A 16,007-nucleotide genomic window follows, 5' to 3' on the forward strand; every position below is an offset into this window, starting at 1 on the left:
TTTTAGCGTTGGTCATGAAGTAGTACGGTCTAAGTACATCATACTACTGCACCTCTCTTTCTGATAAAAACTGTTTTATTGAGGCTAACGTAGCTAAAAGTTATATTGTATTAAATCTTTCTCTAAAAAAAATAGTACAATATGCAAAAAGTTAATTATGATAGCCATTATAGCACGAATGCGAAGTTAGTTACAACATTAGCCTTGGCGAGTGTCGTTAACTTTGCATGAGCGCATTAAGGGTGCTGCACACGGTATTTTTTCTACAGCTGAGAAAATACTGGGATTATTGATTTAAATCAATGATAGAATACATTGTTTACGAACATTTTTTTAATTTTTCAAAAATTTCATTAAACAATACATTTCTTTGGCAATAGGCTATTAGTCATAAGTTCTGCTTTTTCTTTAATATGGATCAGTGCTAAAGACACTTCTTTCTCATAATCATATGTTATTAATCAAAGGATAAACAGTGTAATATAGAAAAGTAGTTACCTATTTGTGTACTATCAAATTAAGCTTACTAACTACTAAATCGGATCAAAACAAAGCAAACAAACAATCGATACATTAAACAATATCCGCTTCTGATTGGTCAGTGGTTGAAAAGAGTAAATTTTTGATCGATTGAACACCTGTATCATATTGAAAATCTGTTTCATAGCGATACTCATTATGATACACTTTCCAGGTGCGTAATTCAAACTTAAGATACAGCCGTAGAAAAAAAGTATATTTAAATTAAACATACTTTTTATTAACCGTAAGTCAATTTTTTAAAAACTAAACTTACCTGAATCTTCGGTTTTGTTCATTAACTGATGCTTGTAACTTCATTAATAGTACTCTTACTATTTTAATGAAAAGTACAAAGTTAAGCTGGAAAAAAATTAAGAGATAAATTTTAGTTGTAATTTAGAATATTTCGAATTAGCCGACAGTTTAAATTGTCGAATTAATTACAACTTTACCGTTATTTTATGAGAAAAAAAATTTTACAACCAGTTTATAACTACTACAGTATAAACAAATAAAACTAAAATGCGTTTAAATAATATAGCTACTGGTTATGTTTCATAGTAACTTTAATATGCATACAACCCTTAAAAAACTTTTCAACAGATAAATATAAAAAGTGAAATTTAGCAAACGGTATATTTTTCGAAAAAAAGATCGTGATGAGTAACTTTGATAACGAGATTGGTGCAAAAAAGATTAATATTTCTTTGTTTAAAAGACTTTCATTATCATTTCGGTCTTTTCTGTTATGCGTCCCGCACTCTTTTAATATGCATTATTTATGGATTTTTTGTGTTTTTTTTTCTCCATATTCGCTGAGTTTGGAAACTAAGACCATTCGAACGCAAGACTAAAATTGTTCTACTGGGAAATTGCGATTTCCATTAAAGCAGGACAACTTTTAGCTGATATAGTCAACCAAAACAACGTTTTTTTCAATAATTGTTTTACAACGATTGTTACACGGCAACTGAAGGAAAATCTCCTTAACTTCACAAATAAATCTCAATGGTGGAATGACAGCATCTCGACCTTTCATTCGGAGGTTCCGGATTAGAATCCCGGTCAGATTGATATTTATCATACGTTACAAAACTCCATTTTTATATCCCACGCACAAAGTTCAAGCTTATGAGGCAATACAAAAAAAATATATATTTATACATATTGTGCGTATAAAAACTTGGCCTACCGGATGGTAGGCCAAGACGCTACCATTCCACCATGGAGATTTATTTATGAAGTTAAGGACATGTTCCTTTAGTTGCCATGTAACAATCGCTGTAAAACAATTGCATATATACAATAGTAGATAGAATATTAATAAAATTAAACGTTCAATTATCATTTTGTAATTAGGTCTTCCAAAACTAGACTTATTGATTGGAGAAGAGTAACCTATAAAGTACTTACAAAAATTTTCAGAACACTTACACGTTTAATATATTATATATACTTAAATAATTACAACTAACCTAAATGATATTTTGAATAACGAAACATTATTATGGAGACAAATTACTTTTGGTGCACGAAACAATAAAATATTAACATTGTGTACAAATAGACAATACCAGATCAACATCTTATTTTTAAGCTGTACAGACCAAGACAGGTAACATTACCATAAAATTATTTATCTGCGACATTAATTAATCACTTAATAAGACGATTTAAACGATATTACATCATAATTATATGATGTATGTATATGTATCCAAAAGAAATAACAAAAAAAAAAAAACGAAGTGCGTCAGGAACGAATAACAGAAATTATTTATTTATATATTCCTTATTACCAAAGGGTAATAATGCGTACGTTATGACATTAATAAACTAATTGGTACACAGCCTGTGTCATTTGAAAAGAAATAATTGTAAAACAGTTAAAAACTTATTCTATTCGGTTGAGTAGTTTTAAAGTTACTCTGAAAAAAAACTTTTAGTATTGTTTTATATAATTATAAAACAACATATGGTGAAGATAGATCAAAAAAGAAATCGGAACATAATTAAAAATCATCCAAACTGTGAGTCGAACCCTGAATTTGTGTTTAGCAGTAAGCAAATCTACAAAATCCTTTATTTCAGTATTATTCTGTATGCATTTTAGTAATTAAAAATAACCTCATGTATTACATCTATTTTCTAAAAATATCTAAATTAATTTATGTATTTCGTTTTTCAGCTTAAAGGAATATGTAATTTTTTTTTAAATTTTTGATTGTAATAATCATTGTCTTTTGTTAGTTATAAAGAATCTTTTGCGGCTAACTAGTTTGGTTATGTTACAAAGCTGCTGTCTAAGCAGTAACAGCATGACGTCATTGGATGCGTTGTCTTGTTGCGCCATGATGACTAGCTGCGCACGCAGAGTACATGATCGTTGGACAAGAATCAACAGGACAGTGGTGCGTTGATGCGTGAAATTTTGTGTTTGTTCTTTATTTAACTAGTGCGTCTTGTATGTTATTCGTTTTAATATGCAATTTACTAACCAGTTTAATTCGTGTTCAATCTGTATAAAATAAAATAAAACTATCCGAAACGGTCGATAAACTATTCAGTAAGTAAAACAGATTAATTTGTTTTTGATTAACATAATTTATAAAGTAATTAGCAATACAACATTTATGGACAAACAAAAATAATAATTTCGTACGTCTTTTTTTACTTTGCTTAAAATTACCTATTTTTATTAAAAGTAATATTATGCAAAGAAAATTACATTGTATCTTTCTAATGCTACAGCTTTATTTTCGTTTTCAATTTTAATACTCTCTATTGTTAAATTGAGTCCGATATTCATATTTGACGTTTATCCAAGTTTCAAGAACAATATGGCAGCCAATTCAACTCTTTATTTACTTTTTCATACTCTAAACGTAGTATCATGCCTGTTAACAACAGTTACAGTACTTTGACTTACAAGATTGTATTTTAAGTTTTGAAATCAATTTAGTTTGAGTTTCTACTTTCCTAGTTGTAACGTATAATTAGAAAGAATTGACATTTATTAAATTTGAATCATTTGTATTTTCAAGTTGTCCTATCTTAATTGGGTTTGTGATACCTAATATAGGTCACTTCAGAGCAGCTTTATTTAATATTAATTAAATAAAAAGAACAATCCAAAGATTTAAGTTCTGTCCATTTATTATGTATAAATTGATATAACCGTGCTGCTGCTTCTTCCGTGTATCTAGTATTAACTGAAACTTTCGTTTACGTAATTTTATTCTAATAATACATTTTATTATTTTTTTCTGTGTACCGTAGTTTCTGTTACAAATTCTGGTTTTTTGTTAATATTTCTGTTAAGAGGGTGGTTTTACTTCAAATTCAGCAGCAAAAATATTATTTAACGATGTTTCATATATCTCCGCCATCTTGAAACCGATATTCATGAAATAATTTTGTAAAGAAAGAATTGGCTGGCTAGATTTCATTTTTATAATTTTGTTAACTGTATCACGAAATGATACAGTTAACATTAAATGATACATTTACTGTAACAACGTTTAAGTGTAATTTACGTTTGACATAATAAAATAATTGAAATTTGGAGAAGCAAATCAAATAATATAGCTATTTTAAAATGAATTTGTGAAAACCACAATGCTGTAAAATTTTCTATAAGCTTGTAATTTGGGACTACGAAACAAAAAATTTTTTTTCAGGCTTTTATTCCTCGTTATCATACAGTGACATTAATTATGAAAACGGCTTTATAATTAATAATTAAAGGATGATAAACATCACTTGATCCCAGAGAGCTAAAATTAACTTAAGTGTTATTTATTTATTCGTTGTTTTAACGGCGAATTATAAATTTTAAAGTAATATCCATGTTTTCAAAAAGATACTTCGACGTATAATATTATTCGACGTATAATATACGGACTTCTAGATCGTTCGACACTCAATAAGTTTTCAACACTAAAATGTTCAAATTATTTTATTTATAGATAATAAACTAACAAATTATTACTAAATGGTTGCTTTTAAACAGACTTCAAAATGATTGTGGGATTATTAAATTTTTAAACTGTTATTTTTGTTTTGCCTTTAAAGAAGTGGTACCAGATTCAAAAATAATTACAATGTGCAAGCAGGTAATTTGGTTCAAATTTCAAAAGTGTAAATTTAAAGACCACTTTGAGAGTACGAGTATTTTTCAAGGCCGGTTTAAAAAATCCTAATTCCACTTTATTAACAATCATCTTCAGAAATTCAAACTCATAATTAATAAATCCATTAGATAGTATTGTATATGGATATTTTTATTTGGGTTCAGTACTTTAGATTAATTAAAGAGATTAATTAATTTACATTAATTTTATATATATAAAATTAATGGAAATCTTTATATAATTCTATTTTTTATGAATTTTATAATGAAATACTATTTTTAATATTTTATATTTTTCATTTAAGAGGTGTTTTTTAAATTAAAGAATACAAAACATTTGAAAATTATTAAAATTGATGGAGTTCTGTTAACTTTATTAGTGACAATTTTTACCCACAACGAAACTGAGATTGTACATGCGTTTGGGGTAAGAGGTTGTGTGTGTGTGCGCGCGCGAGCGTGGACTATTTTCAAAACTATTTTTTCTCTTATATTTTTGTGTACTCAGTGTCGTAAAACATAGAGAAAAGTGAAATCAAGGGGTTAATTATTTTTTTACTTCCTAGGAATTTGTGGATGTTAGCGTTTATTTTGAATAATAACTGCATTGTCGAAACGAAATATCTTCAAATTTGATAGTGTGACCTTTGTAGTTTGGAGTCTGACTCTCTCTTAAAGATGTTAGTAACATAGAATGGGTAGTTAGGAGTCATATTTTGAGTATTTTTCCGGAAGAGTTTACAACGCTAATGGTGGGTTTCTTTTCTATGTTTAATCTTCGATTTTTTCCTTGATTAATTCAGATTGTTTATAGTGGCTAATCTTTGCTATTCTGGTTTATCTGTTTTTAATTTATATAAAGCAGTGCACTCAATATAAATAATAAATTTATTTTTTAGTAAATATAATAAATATTATTCGAGTTGTCAATCAGGTTTGAGTTATTTAAGCAAAAGCTTTTCTTATTTAAAATGGTTTTAATAGCCTATTTTTCCTATAAAAAATTTTCTTAGTTATTTTTACCTATTCATAAAAAAAAGAACAAATCGCGTATAAGTATGAAATTACCTTAATTTAATGTTAAAACATCTCTATTCCTTCTCATTTATGCACATTATTGATGGTAAAATAAAAAAGAGAACGCTTTAGAATAGTTTATGAAAAAAGTAAAATTTTAGACGGCATATTTTGATTTTTAATATCTTTTTTTAGCAGTTGTAAATTAATTACTGTCAATACAAAACAAAAAATATTAACTAAAAAAAACTCTTCGAAGAATTAAAATTTAATCTATTGCTTTTTTATGTAAGCTAATATTTTATTTTTCACTTGGGACAGCTTACAAGATTGTTACGCTGTTGTTTTATTTTTTTAGTTTATTAATGAAAGTATATATTAAATTTTATTTCTAAATTTTGTTTTTATTTATTCTGTGACTTGTTAAGTATGTATTGTGAGCGTTGCAACTGATAATGATGATAGTTTAACAATTCAAATTTACAAATATTTTTGATTTTGATTTTTTTGATAAGTGTCTGGCGTTTTCCACACTTTACTTAATACATCTTTCTTTCTATAATATTTCATTGTAAAGATAATAAAAATAAAAAATTAAAATTAGGTCAACTCTAGTAGACCACGCAAATATCATTTCGTTGTGTTCCTTTTTATTATCTCTCAGTATTCTTTATTTTTTCTGCGTGTTTAGTCCTTTTCTCTTCCAAACATTTCACTTTGGTGTGATTCTTTTTCTTTCTCACAGTTTCAGATTTATATTTGCGTATTTTTTGTCTGAATAACTTTTTATCTTTCATTCCCTGGATCCCTAGGTTCTGTAATTCTTTCATTTGTTGTAAGTACCAGTTGTTGCTCTTTTTCAAAAGTTTAATGAATATTTACTTATTTAGTAAAATAAATTAATAAAAAAAAATGTATTATTTATTTTAAAATTGAAATTATATTGTAATAAGTCATTAATGTCTTTAACTTTTCTTCATTCTAAAAATTTTTCTTTTATGAAACTTGAAATATACTTTTAATAAAAAATTATTTTTCTCTCTTTTTTTCAAACACCTTCTATAAAACGTGTGTTCATTTAATACCCTACAAAGGTCAAGTATTTTATCTGTAACCTTGTGATGTATCATGTTCAATTTTTTTTCATATTTTTATTCAAAAATATATTATGAAAGAAATAAATTAGCTTTAATACAAACTTTCTTTCTTTATTATTATTTTTTTTTTAAATTAAAAGGAAAAAGGAAATGATTTTTACGATTTAATGCGCTTAAAAGTAAAGTAAAAGGAAAAAGTCCTTTTTGAAGAAGGAGACAATATTCTTTTACTGCAGTACTACAATTATTTTCATTTTGGAATAAATTTATAAAATATAATTTTGAAATTGTTTGAGAAAGGTTATTAAATTAAAATAATAAGTCTATATTCTTTCATTAAAGAAAAAGAGAATTAAAAGTTTTGTTTATTGTTCATATTAAATAAGGAAAATTATATTCAAGACCTGTTTACAAAAAAAAAAAAGTTTAAATCCTTTTAATAAAATTTTTTTTTTTGTGTAAGTATGTATTGGCAAATTGAAAGAAAAAAAAAGATTTGACCACACGATCGTTAGTTTCTAGATACGCAGTCTGATAAAACAAGCAATGTTTAGAAATATGTTGGGTAATACTGCTCCTAAACAAATCTTAAGTTAAAAACGAAATTTAAAGTTGTTTTTTAAAAAGGCCTTCATTATTGTTAACTGTCCTTGCTACAATAACAAATAATAACAGGGAGTTATGTAATCCCCATGTTATAATGTGGATATGTAATATTAAACTCAGATGCAGACAGCATCCCTTTCAGCATAAATTGGATTAGTAAAACCGTTTCTACAATGGTTGACAAATTTATCTATCATCTGTCTTTTGATAATCTTAAGATTCAGCAAAAAATAGACATAATGTAATTATAAATAAAAATTTAATATTTTACTTTTTAAAAATAAAAACAATGTTAACTAACGATTAAAGGGAAATCGTTTTAAACTTGACTTGTACTCTTTTCATCTATTTATGGCGCAGGTGCTGCCGGTTTTTAACATTTGTTTATTTTGCCTTGGAAGTTTCACGCTACTAGACGAATCGACATGTGTGCAACGATATGTGATATCATTCTCAGTTTCAAAATACCATTATAAACTTATAAATTATGTTAAAATATGATATTTAAAAATATCATTCTCCGTTTGCAGAACTATTTTTCTCAGACTGGAATGAGAAGACATGGAATTCCTTAGACATGGAAGTTTCTTAGACACAAAATTTTAGTTCGTGTTTTTCTTTATTCATTGTGTACTGCTCTTTTGTATGCATTATTTTGTGTTCTATTTTGCATTTAGTCGCGCATTAATTATGTACGTAGTAGTTCAGGTGTAATGTTTTGTATTATTGATTTAAGGGTATTATGTTAATAGTTGTTTATGTAGTTTATGTATTATTTTGCGTAACGTATGTTACATATATTTGTATAACATAGATTTGTGTAATGTATATTTGTAAAATAAGTTAAATATTATTTGTAATGTATTTTGCTTGATGCTTGGTTACAAGATTTTGATGTATTTTATACATTCTCATGTGCAGCACTGCATTATAGCGTATGAATGTGTGAGTAGGCGTAACAACCCCTTCGAGAAGAAATGCTTCTTCACTAGCGGTTCCAGGAAGGGTGGGTGGCCAGTGATGGAAGTTTAGTCGGTAGTGCGCAGGTATACATACGCATATTCATAACATCTTGCACCTGTTAGCGAGCCCGACACTGTTTAGGCGTCCGTAAATGGGATTCCTCCACCTCTACAAAAAAAAAAAAAAAATGGAATGAAAAAGGGTGATGAAAGGGTTTTTCCGTTCTTAATATACCGTTGTATAGACTCTACTCTTCCTGTTTTCTTTGATAGTCATCAGTCAGTTATGTCCAGCATCTGGAAAGTGCGCTTACGATATTTTAATTCTGTTTAGTTGTAGAATTCAATTTATTAAATTCAGTATAAAATTAGTGAAGTCCAATATTAATAAAACTACTGTTAATAAGCTTCTAGTTTTAATGATTTATGCTGCGCTTAGCATTTGTTTGTTGATGGTTAATTCATTACATTTCTCTCGAAGCTTCTTGTACCTTCCAGAGAAACGTAATACGTAATACTTGGGAATACGAAACGGACATTTTTTAGCGCGTGAGAAATGTCATGTCTAACCGGAATTCGAACACGGGACGTTCGTATGAAAGGTCGAGATACATTTTCAGCCAGTTCAAGGACAATTTCCCACCGGTAACCTAGTATTTATTTACATATAGTATTGTTTAATATAATATTTTTTAACATCAGTTCAAAACTTAATTATACTTCACATTAGATTTCGTATAATGATTAGATAACAATAATAAATTGAGTAACATTTACAAAATAATTCCGCGTTTTCCTTTTCCAACTAGATTCGAGATGTAGCTGGTGTATCAGCTATGTTTATATGGAAAGTATTATGGTCGGCCATAATTCTGGATTGGGGGATCTTTTTTCCAAATCTTGACGCATGATACCAGATCTTGACGCATGATAATAAACAGAAAAGTTTAAAAACGCCTATGAAAAATTCCGAAAGAATTACGTACGTACTTTTAGTTCGTATGCATGATGCCCAGTATTTTGATAAATATCTTCGGAACCCTTGAAAATTACAAATTGAAATTTGGCTCAAATATTCTTATATATAGGGTAATTTTGACCTTAATCGGACAAAATTTGTGGTATTTACTTCAATTTTAAAATTTCAATTTTTTTGTGGGGGCATTGGAAGTACTTGAAATGTTGTATAGTGTTAGTATTATGTCAATTGTTTACAGTATTAAAAATTTAAGTCGATAAGACTTAGAGAAAGGGATATAATTAGCTTAATTGTTAAAGAATTTTTTAACTAATAAAATATTTATAAATACTGAAATTTGGAAAAAGTATTCGTCTACACGATTTCTATTTAACTTCAGTTAAAATTTAACCCTGTCCGATTAGGAATAACGAAAATGATTCTTTTTGTTTTTAATTTTGCTTAATATTTTTAAACCTGTTTAACCATTTAGCATTAAATTAATCCAAAGTATAGTAATTATATAGTTACGATCTGGACTCTGATGTTGATGAAATTTAGATTATAACTTATTTAAGGACGTAAGTTATTCCTTACAATTGAAATCGTAAATACCTTTGACACAAGTTTTATCTCCCGTTAGTTACACAGTTCCCCCGCTCACAAAATTTCGTTTTTTTAAAATTTTATTTGTGTAACATTTGCTGACTAAATAATTTGGTTTCAGTTAAATTTAGTTAAGAAAGGCTTAAGGTTAAATTTAGCAGCAGTCTTGAATCGTAACTTCATCAAATAGATGACGATTAGTTCTGTAAAATATTTAAATTACTTGTTAACCTTTTCTTTTTCCTGTTTAGTCTCCGGTAACTACCGTTTAGATAATACTTCAGAGGATATGATTTGTATAAGTGTAAATAAACTGTAGTCTTGTACATTCTCAGTTCGACCATACCTGAGATGTGTGGTTAATTTAAAACCCAACCACCAAAGAACACCGGTATCCACGATCTAGTATTCAAGTCCGTGTAAAAATAGCTGGCTTTACTAGGACTTGAACGCTGGAACTCTCGACTTCCAAATCAGCTGATTTGGGAAGACGCGTTCACCACTAGACCAACCCAGTGGGTTAAATTACTTGTTAACCAACCTCACCAAACCTAACCTAAACCTTTTTTTTCCTGTTTAGCCTCCGGGAATCACCATCAGGTATTACTTCAGCGGATGAATGAGTATGATATGTATGAGTGTAAGTAAAGTGTTGTCTTGTACAGTCTCAGGTCGACTATTTCTGTAACAAAAGATCTGAGACAATCGGTGAAGAAGGGTCAGAGAGCAAAGGCGGGAAATACAGCCCTCTGTGGAGCCATCGTTCGTCTCCGTTTGAGCGGATGGGCGATGGTGATGAATGACGGGGACTTTTGACCCACTGAGTTCAAAGCACCCCCGGGGTTGAGGTTAACTGCTGATCCGACCCCGGGTGGGGAGGAATGGTGAAATAGGAGTTTCAGTCGGTTGGGTACGGGCACACGTAGGCTCTTATAAAAACATCTAGCCGAATCCGTACGAGTCCTACACTTCTCCACTTGTGTGGGGGACGTAAATGGTATTTCTCCCCAACACTGATGAAAAAAAAACATCGATATCCACGATCTAGTATTCAAATTGGTATAAAATTAGCCTTTACTAGGATTTGAACGTTGAACTCTCGACCTCGAAATTTGCTGATTTGCAAAGACGCGTTCACCACTAGATCAATCCGCTGGGTTAACCTAACTAAAATCAGTTGAATTTCACTTAAACGAAGATATTATTTTTTCATTGAGATGTAGGGCCATCGACTGCTGTGGTCATTTAGCTCAAATCGAAATTTGTAGCGTATGAAAAATGCCATGGCAGACTGGGATTCGAATCCGGGAGCCCCGAATTAAAGGCGAAACTCTTCTACTTCGCTACGGAGATCGGCGCCAAGTTATTTACTCTGTAAATAATGTATATTTTACATTTATCAAAACCCACACTTTAATCTTAACCTAACTTAATTTTGCCTTAACCAAATCGAATCTCATCCTTCAGTTAATTTTACTGAAATCAAATCATTTAGTACGAAAATAATGTACATTACTCTTTCACTGTCCTGAATTACGAGATTTTTGGTGAGCATGCTGTGTAATTTTCGGGGCGTTTCGGATGAATAATTTCATTTGTAACGAATAAATTAGGTTCTAAATAGGTATATCCAAATTTTATCAAAATCAGAGGTGAGTCCGTAACTGTATATAATTATCCAAAGTATATTTTAATTAAAATGATTTATTATATTAAGTATTAAGCCCCTTCAGACAAGTGGGTAAGATGGGACCAGAATTCCATTTCATAAAATAAAATAAAATTTTATTTTAAACAGCGAAATTTAATTAACAATTGGAAATTTAATTAAAATATTTATTTATTTCCTTACGAAGAAATCACAAAACGGGATATAAATTTTTTGCATAAGGTGAATAGTAAAATATGTGCCGTTTGTCTCGTAATGAATCTTTCGAAACATCCTGCAGAAGTCTAAGACAGTTTCTAAGACAGTTTATTAAATTTGTTATCTAAAACCGATTTGCAAATCGTTTTCCAATTTGTATTTTACAATTAATTTGAAATAAAAACTGTCTAGTACGAAGCAGGGATAGTTATACAACCCTTTGCCGGTTTTTTTAAAGTGCGTTTAAAAGAAAGGTCTTAGTTCAAGCCGCATGTATTTTTTATTAAGTTCTTTTAATAATCAAGGGAAAAATATACAGATTTAGAGGATATTTATGTATGAATTTTGTACAGTAAGTTCTGCTGTGGTCTTGTATCAAGTTTCCATCAGATGTTATTAGTGAAAGATGTTTTAAAGGAAAATTTATTTTTAATACTTTGTATTGAATTGACACCAATAATATTAGTTTGTTACATCGTAAACATTCGTAACTTATCTGATATTCAAACAATTTTTACTCGAAAATTAAAAAAAGGTTATATGGAAAATTTCAGATAAACATTTATACTTATTCCTAATATTCCACAACCGTAATCTTACATCCCTTTGGCTTTTACAATGCCCTTTTTCCAACATAAATATTTCCTCAAAATTATTATTTTTCCACTTTTAATTGTCCTACTATTCGAAAATAATTTTTTCAATAATCATCGATGTCCATAATATCGTCTTTATTTCCTTGGTGTATTTTTATAAACTCGATCACAAAATTTGAAGTTGGTTAGAAGCTACTTTGAGCGAGGTGGGAGTATTTTGGTTCCCCTTTCCATTTCTGAGCAATACAACATGAACACACTTCTGTCGGCACACATGTCCACGATCAGCGTACTCAATACATTATAGTTATCTAATGTGAGGCACTTCTATCCTTATGTGATCATAAGGTACAATGTCATCTGTATGAACTGTAAGGAATTTAACTGCAAATCTTGTTGCAAATTTATCGCTGCTCGAGTCTGGGAATAGTGCAACGGTCAGCAACTAACCGAGATAATGCAATTCAGCTATATCAAAGGACGGATATACTTTCGTTATTTTAGCAGACTTGGGATAATAAGAAAGTTTACTTCTTTCTTGAAGTCATATTTTTTTAAGTTTTGATAATCCAACACCGACATCTAAAGTAAATAATCAAAACCCAAAAAAGTTCGCTAAACGTGTTAATCTAAGGTAATTACAATATTAATAATAAACTAATAGAATATTAAATACTTTAGAGATTAGGTTAAATGATTAGTGTATATAGTTCTATACTCGGAGATCTTTTTCTGTTACCATGATAACGGAAATAAAATGAAGTAAAAGGATTAGTTTTTTCTTTAATGAGTATATTTAATATCTTAATCCTTTTTAGTAGGAATATCGTGATAATTATAATATGAGATAATGGTCAAGCCTATAAGGTATAAATGTGCAATCGTTTATTAAAATTTGCGTGGTATGCTTACAGGCATGACCCTAGTTATCTTATATGTATAGATTTTCTTTTTTTCGGTATTGTTTTCCCTCTGAATAAATTAATTTGGACTTACGTATGATGTTTTCATATTGATTATTATTGCAGTTTAATTTATATAACATATTGCAGTACGTTATTTTTCAGTGCTCAGTTGTAAAAAAAAAGAAAGTTTTTTTTACTTATTTTTATATATATATTTTTTTTTAGAACAGTTTGTTTATAGAGATTTCTGTCGCTCCCGTACATATTTGTTACAGTTACTTAATGATTGGTTGCCCAAATTCGTTTTCTGCAGTTTATGAAAACGAAGATTTCTTCTTGTCATTTAAATTTCATACTTACGCCTTTGAATCATATCGGTAGAGTTTTTTTGTAAGCTTTCTTTTATTTTAAATAAAATTAAAAAAAAATAATGCCGATTCGTTCTGTAAATTAACATTTTTGTTTAAAGTCGTGTCAAAATAAAAGGTAATAAGGGTGGGTAATTTTTATATTTCCTGTTATTTCAGTATAATTCATAACATTTTTTACGGTATAATTTAACAATTCTGTATATGGGAGGTAAAGGGCATCATGTCACAATATGCGAATTTTTAGGAGAGCTAAGTGGCTGTTTTTTACGTTTCTCCAGCTGGCTCTTTTTCTAGGAAAGCTATTGTGTTCGATTTTGTTAGCTCAGTCATTACAAGCATATAATCACGTTTTTCAAATTTCAGTCCGTTTTCAAAAACACTAATTTTGCCGTATTTTTACCTCGGTAATAAAAATGAAAATAATTTTAGATGTTTGTGGAAAAAAGCACTACGTCCTTTGTTAGAAGAAGAATAAGGTAGACCAATAATGGAAAATAATAAATATTTTATCTATTCATTTTTGTACTTTTTTATTTATAATTTCGAAAGTAAAAAAAATCTAAATACTTTAATAAAAGAAAGAATTTTGATTAATTATTAACAAAGTATCAGATACATATATCATAAAAATAATAAAAAATTATGAATGCAAAACGAAATTTTAAATTGGTAAAAAAACACCTTACAAAAATAAAGTTATTATCAAAAACTCCTAACAGTAGCCTACTGTGAGAATCTTAATTTTTATAATAACAATAAACTCAATTTACCCTTAAAGCAAAATGAAAAGTAATGACTATCGAAACCAAATAAATCATTAACGTAAGTTTAATGGATTGCGTTAATAATCTACACATTGTTTGCATAATAAAATAAAAATAATCGTTAATGAAAACGATACGTTATTACTTTTGGCGGTTATTAGAATACATTTATGATACTATCCTTTACAACAAGAAAATAATAATTATTATAGTTATAAAATATGCAAAGAAAGTTTACAAAATTAAATAAAAATTATATACGATTTATAGGAAAAATTAATTATCTAGAAATGGAAAATAAACTCGTATAAAAAATCATTATTGATTAATGTGTAGTAACTTTTTATCTAATTTTCTCAGTTTTCGTCCTCATTAGGTGGAAAATCGTGAGTATTTTGTTTGTGACATATACTTTTGTAAAATCCATGGCATTCAGTATGTAAATTTTGCAAAAGAAACATCATATCTTAATATTTTGCAGTCGAAATTTCCCTTGTTGTAGAAAACACGGCTAATGATTTGGGAAATTTTTAACGATCTCTTTTCGGACTTTAGTCCTCTGAAAGAATTAAAAAGAAAATAAACTAAAAAGAATAGTTCTAAAAGAACATAGTTCTTTTTAGTTTTTTTCAATAAAATTTTCCTGTTTTCCCTATAGTTGACAACATGTAGAAAATTTAAGATGATCCTGGTTTACGTTTTTCTTTCTGAATATTACTGGGAATGTTTTAGACTGATTGTATAAAGAATTAAAATACTTAAAATCTTGAAACTTCATGTTATGAACAGTTAATTTTAGGGTTTGTAATAATAACTGTTGCCAATCCTATGGTTTCAAAATGCCTTTCCTTGTTTACGTCTTTCAATGAAACTATGCACCGAGCCCACTGCCATGTGTGTGTGTGTGTGTGTGTGTGTGTGTGCCCTTTGTGTAGGAATTTTATTATTAATAACCTCAATTTGATTGTATTCCTTAAGGATTCAAAAGAGCTCATTATAACACATATATTCTTGTTCTGCCCGTAGTTTGTCCGTCCAGAATGTAACTTCATCTACTTCAGAATCTGGAATTACTTCGTAAGCCCAATTTAAAATTCCAGAGGCAATTTCATTTCTCCCTCGCCCGGCTTTAGTTTTGTCCCCCATTAGACACGGCGCTGAGTTATCAATAGTAAACGTCCACAACTTTTGTTTGTAGAAAGTTTGAATTGTTATCAAAGACGGTGTCGCATGTCGGGAGACACTTCTGAAGGTCGCCAGTCAGTATTTTATCAATGGCGTTAGTTTTTGCAAATGTTATGTCTATAGTTTTTAATGCATAAGCAGTTTTGATTCTGAAATTGTGTTTCGTAATCTTTTTCAATCTTGTCTTTCTTCTCTTCCGAAATGTTTTTGTTTCTCAACTGACAATAAAGCATCACAATCACATGTGTCAGTTGATGGAGTTTTAAAAGATAAATTAAATCTTTTGTTAAATATATCCGTTCAACTACTTTTTAGTAACTTTGTCGAATGGGTATTATTCTCGGTTAACTACTACTTTGTTTGAAATACAAACAGCATTAAGGAACATAATTTTACAGACTCTTATTGTTTCATTATAT

The 16,007-nt window shown here is 29.0% G+C and overlaps 1 protein-coding gene across 2 annotated transcripts in view; it reads right to left on the reverse strand.

Annotated features, from left to right (window-relative positions):
• The window catches only part of LOC142322950 (parathyroid hormone/parathyroid hormone-related peptide receptor-like), a 952,038-nt gene that overhangs the window by 55,477 nt on the left and 880,554 nt on the right, over positions 1–16,007 (reverse strand). For both annotated transcript variants that reach the window (XM_075362045.1, XM_075362046.1), the window contains exon 10: positions 797–882. In XM_075362045.1, coding sequence (XP_075218160.1) covers positions 797–882 — 86 coding nt within the window. The remainder of the gene's footprint in view (positions 1–796; positions 883–16,007) is intronic.

This window comes from Lycorma delicatula, chromosome 4, assembly GCF_047948215.1.
Source record: "Lycorma delicatula isolate Av1 chromosome 4, ASM4794821v1, whole genome shotgun sequence".
Lineage (NCBI taxonomy): Eukaryota > Metazoa > Arthropoda > Insecta > Hemiptera > Fulgoridae > Lycorma > Lycorma delicatula.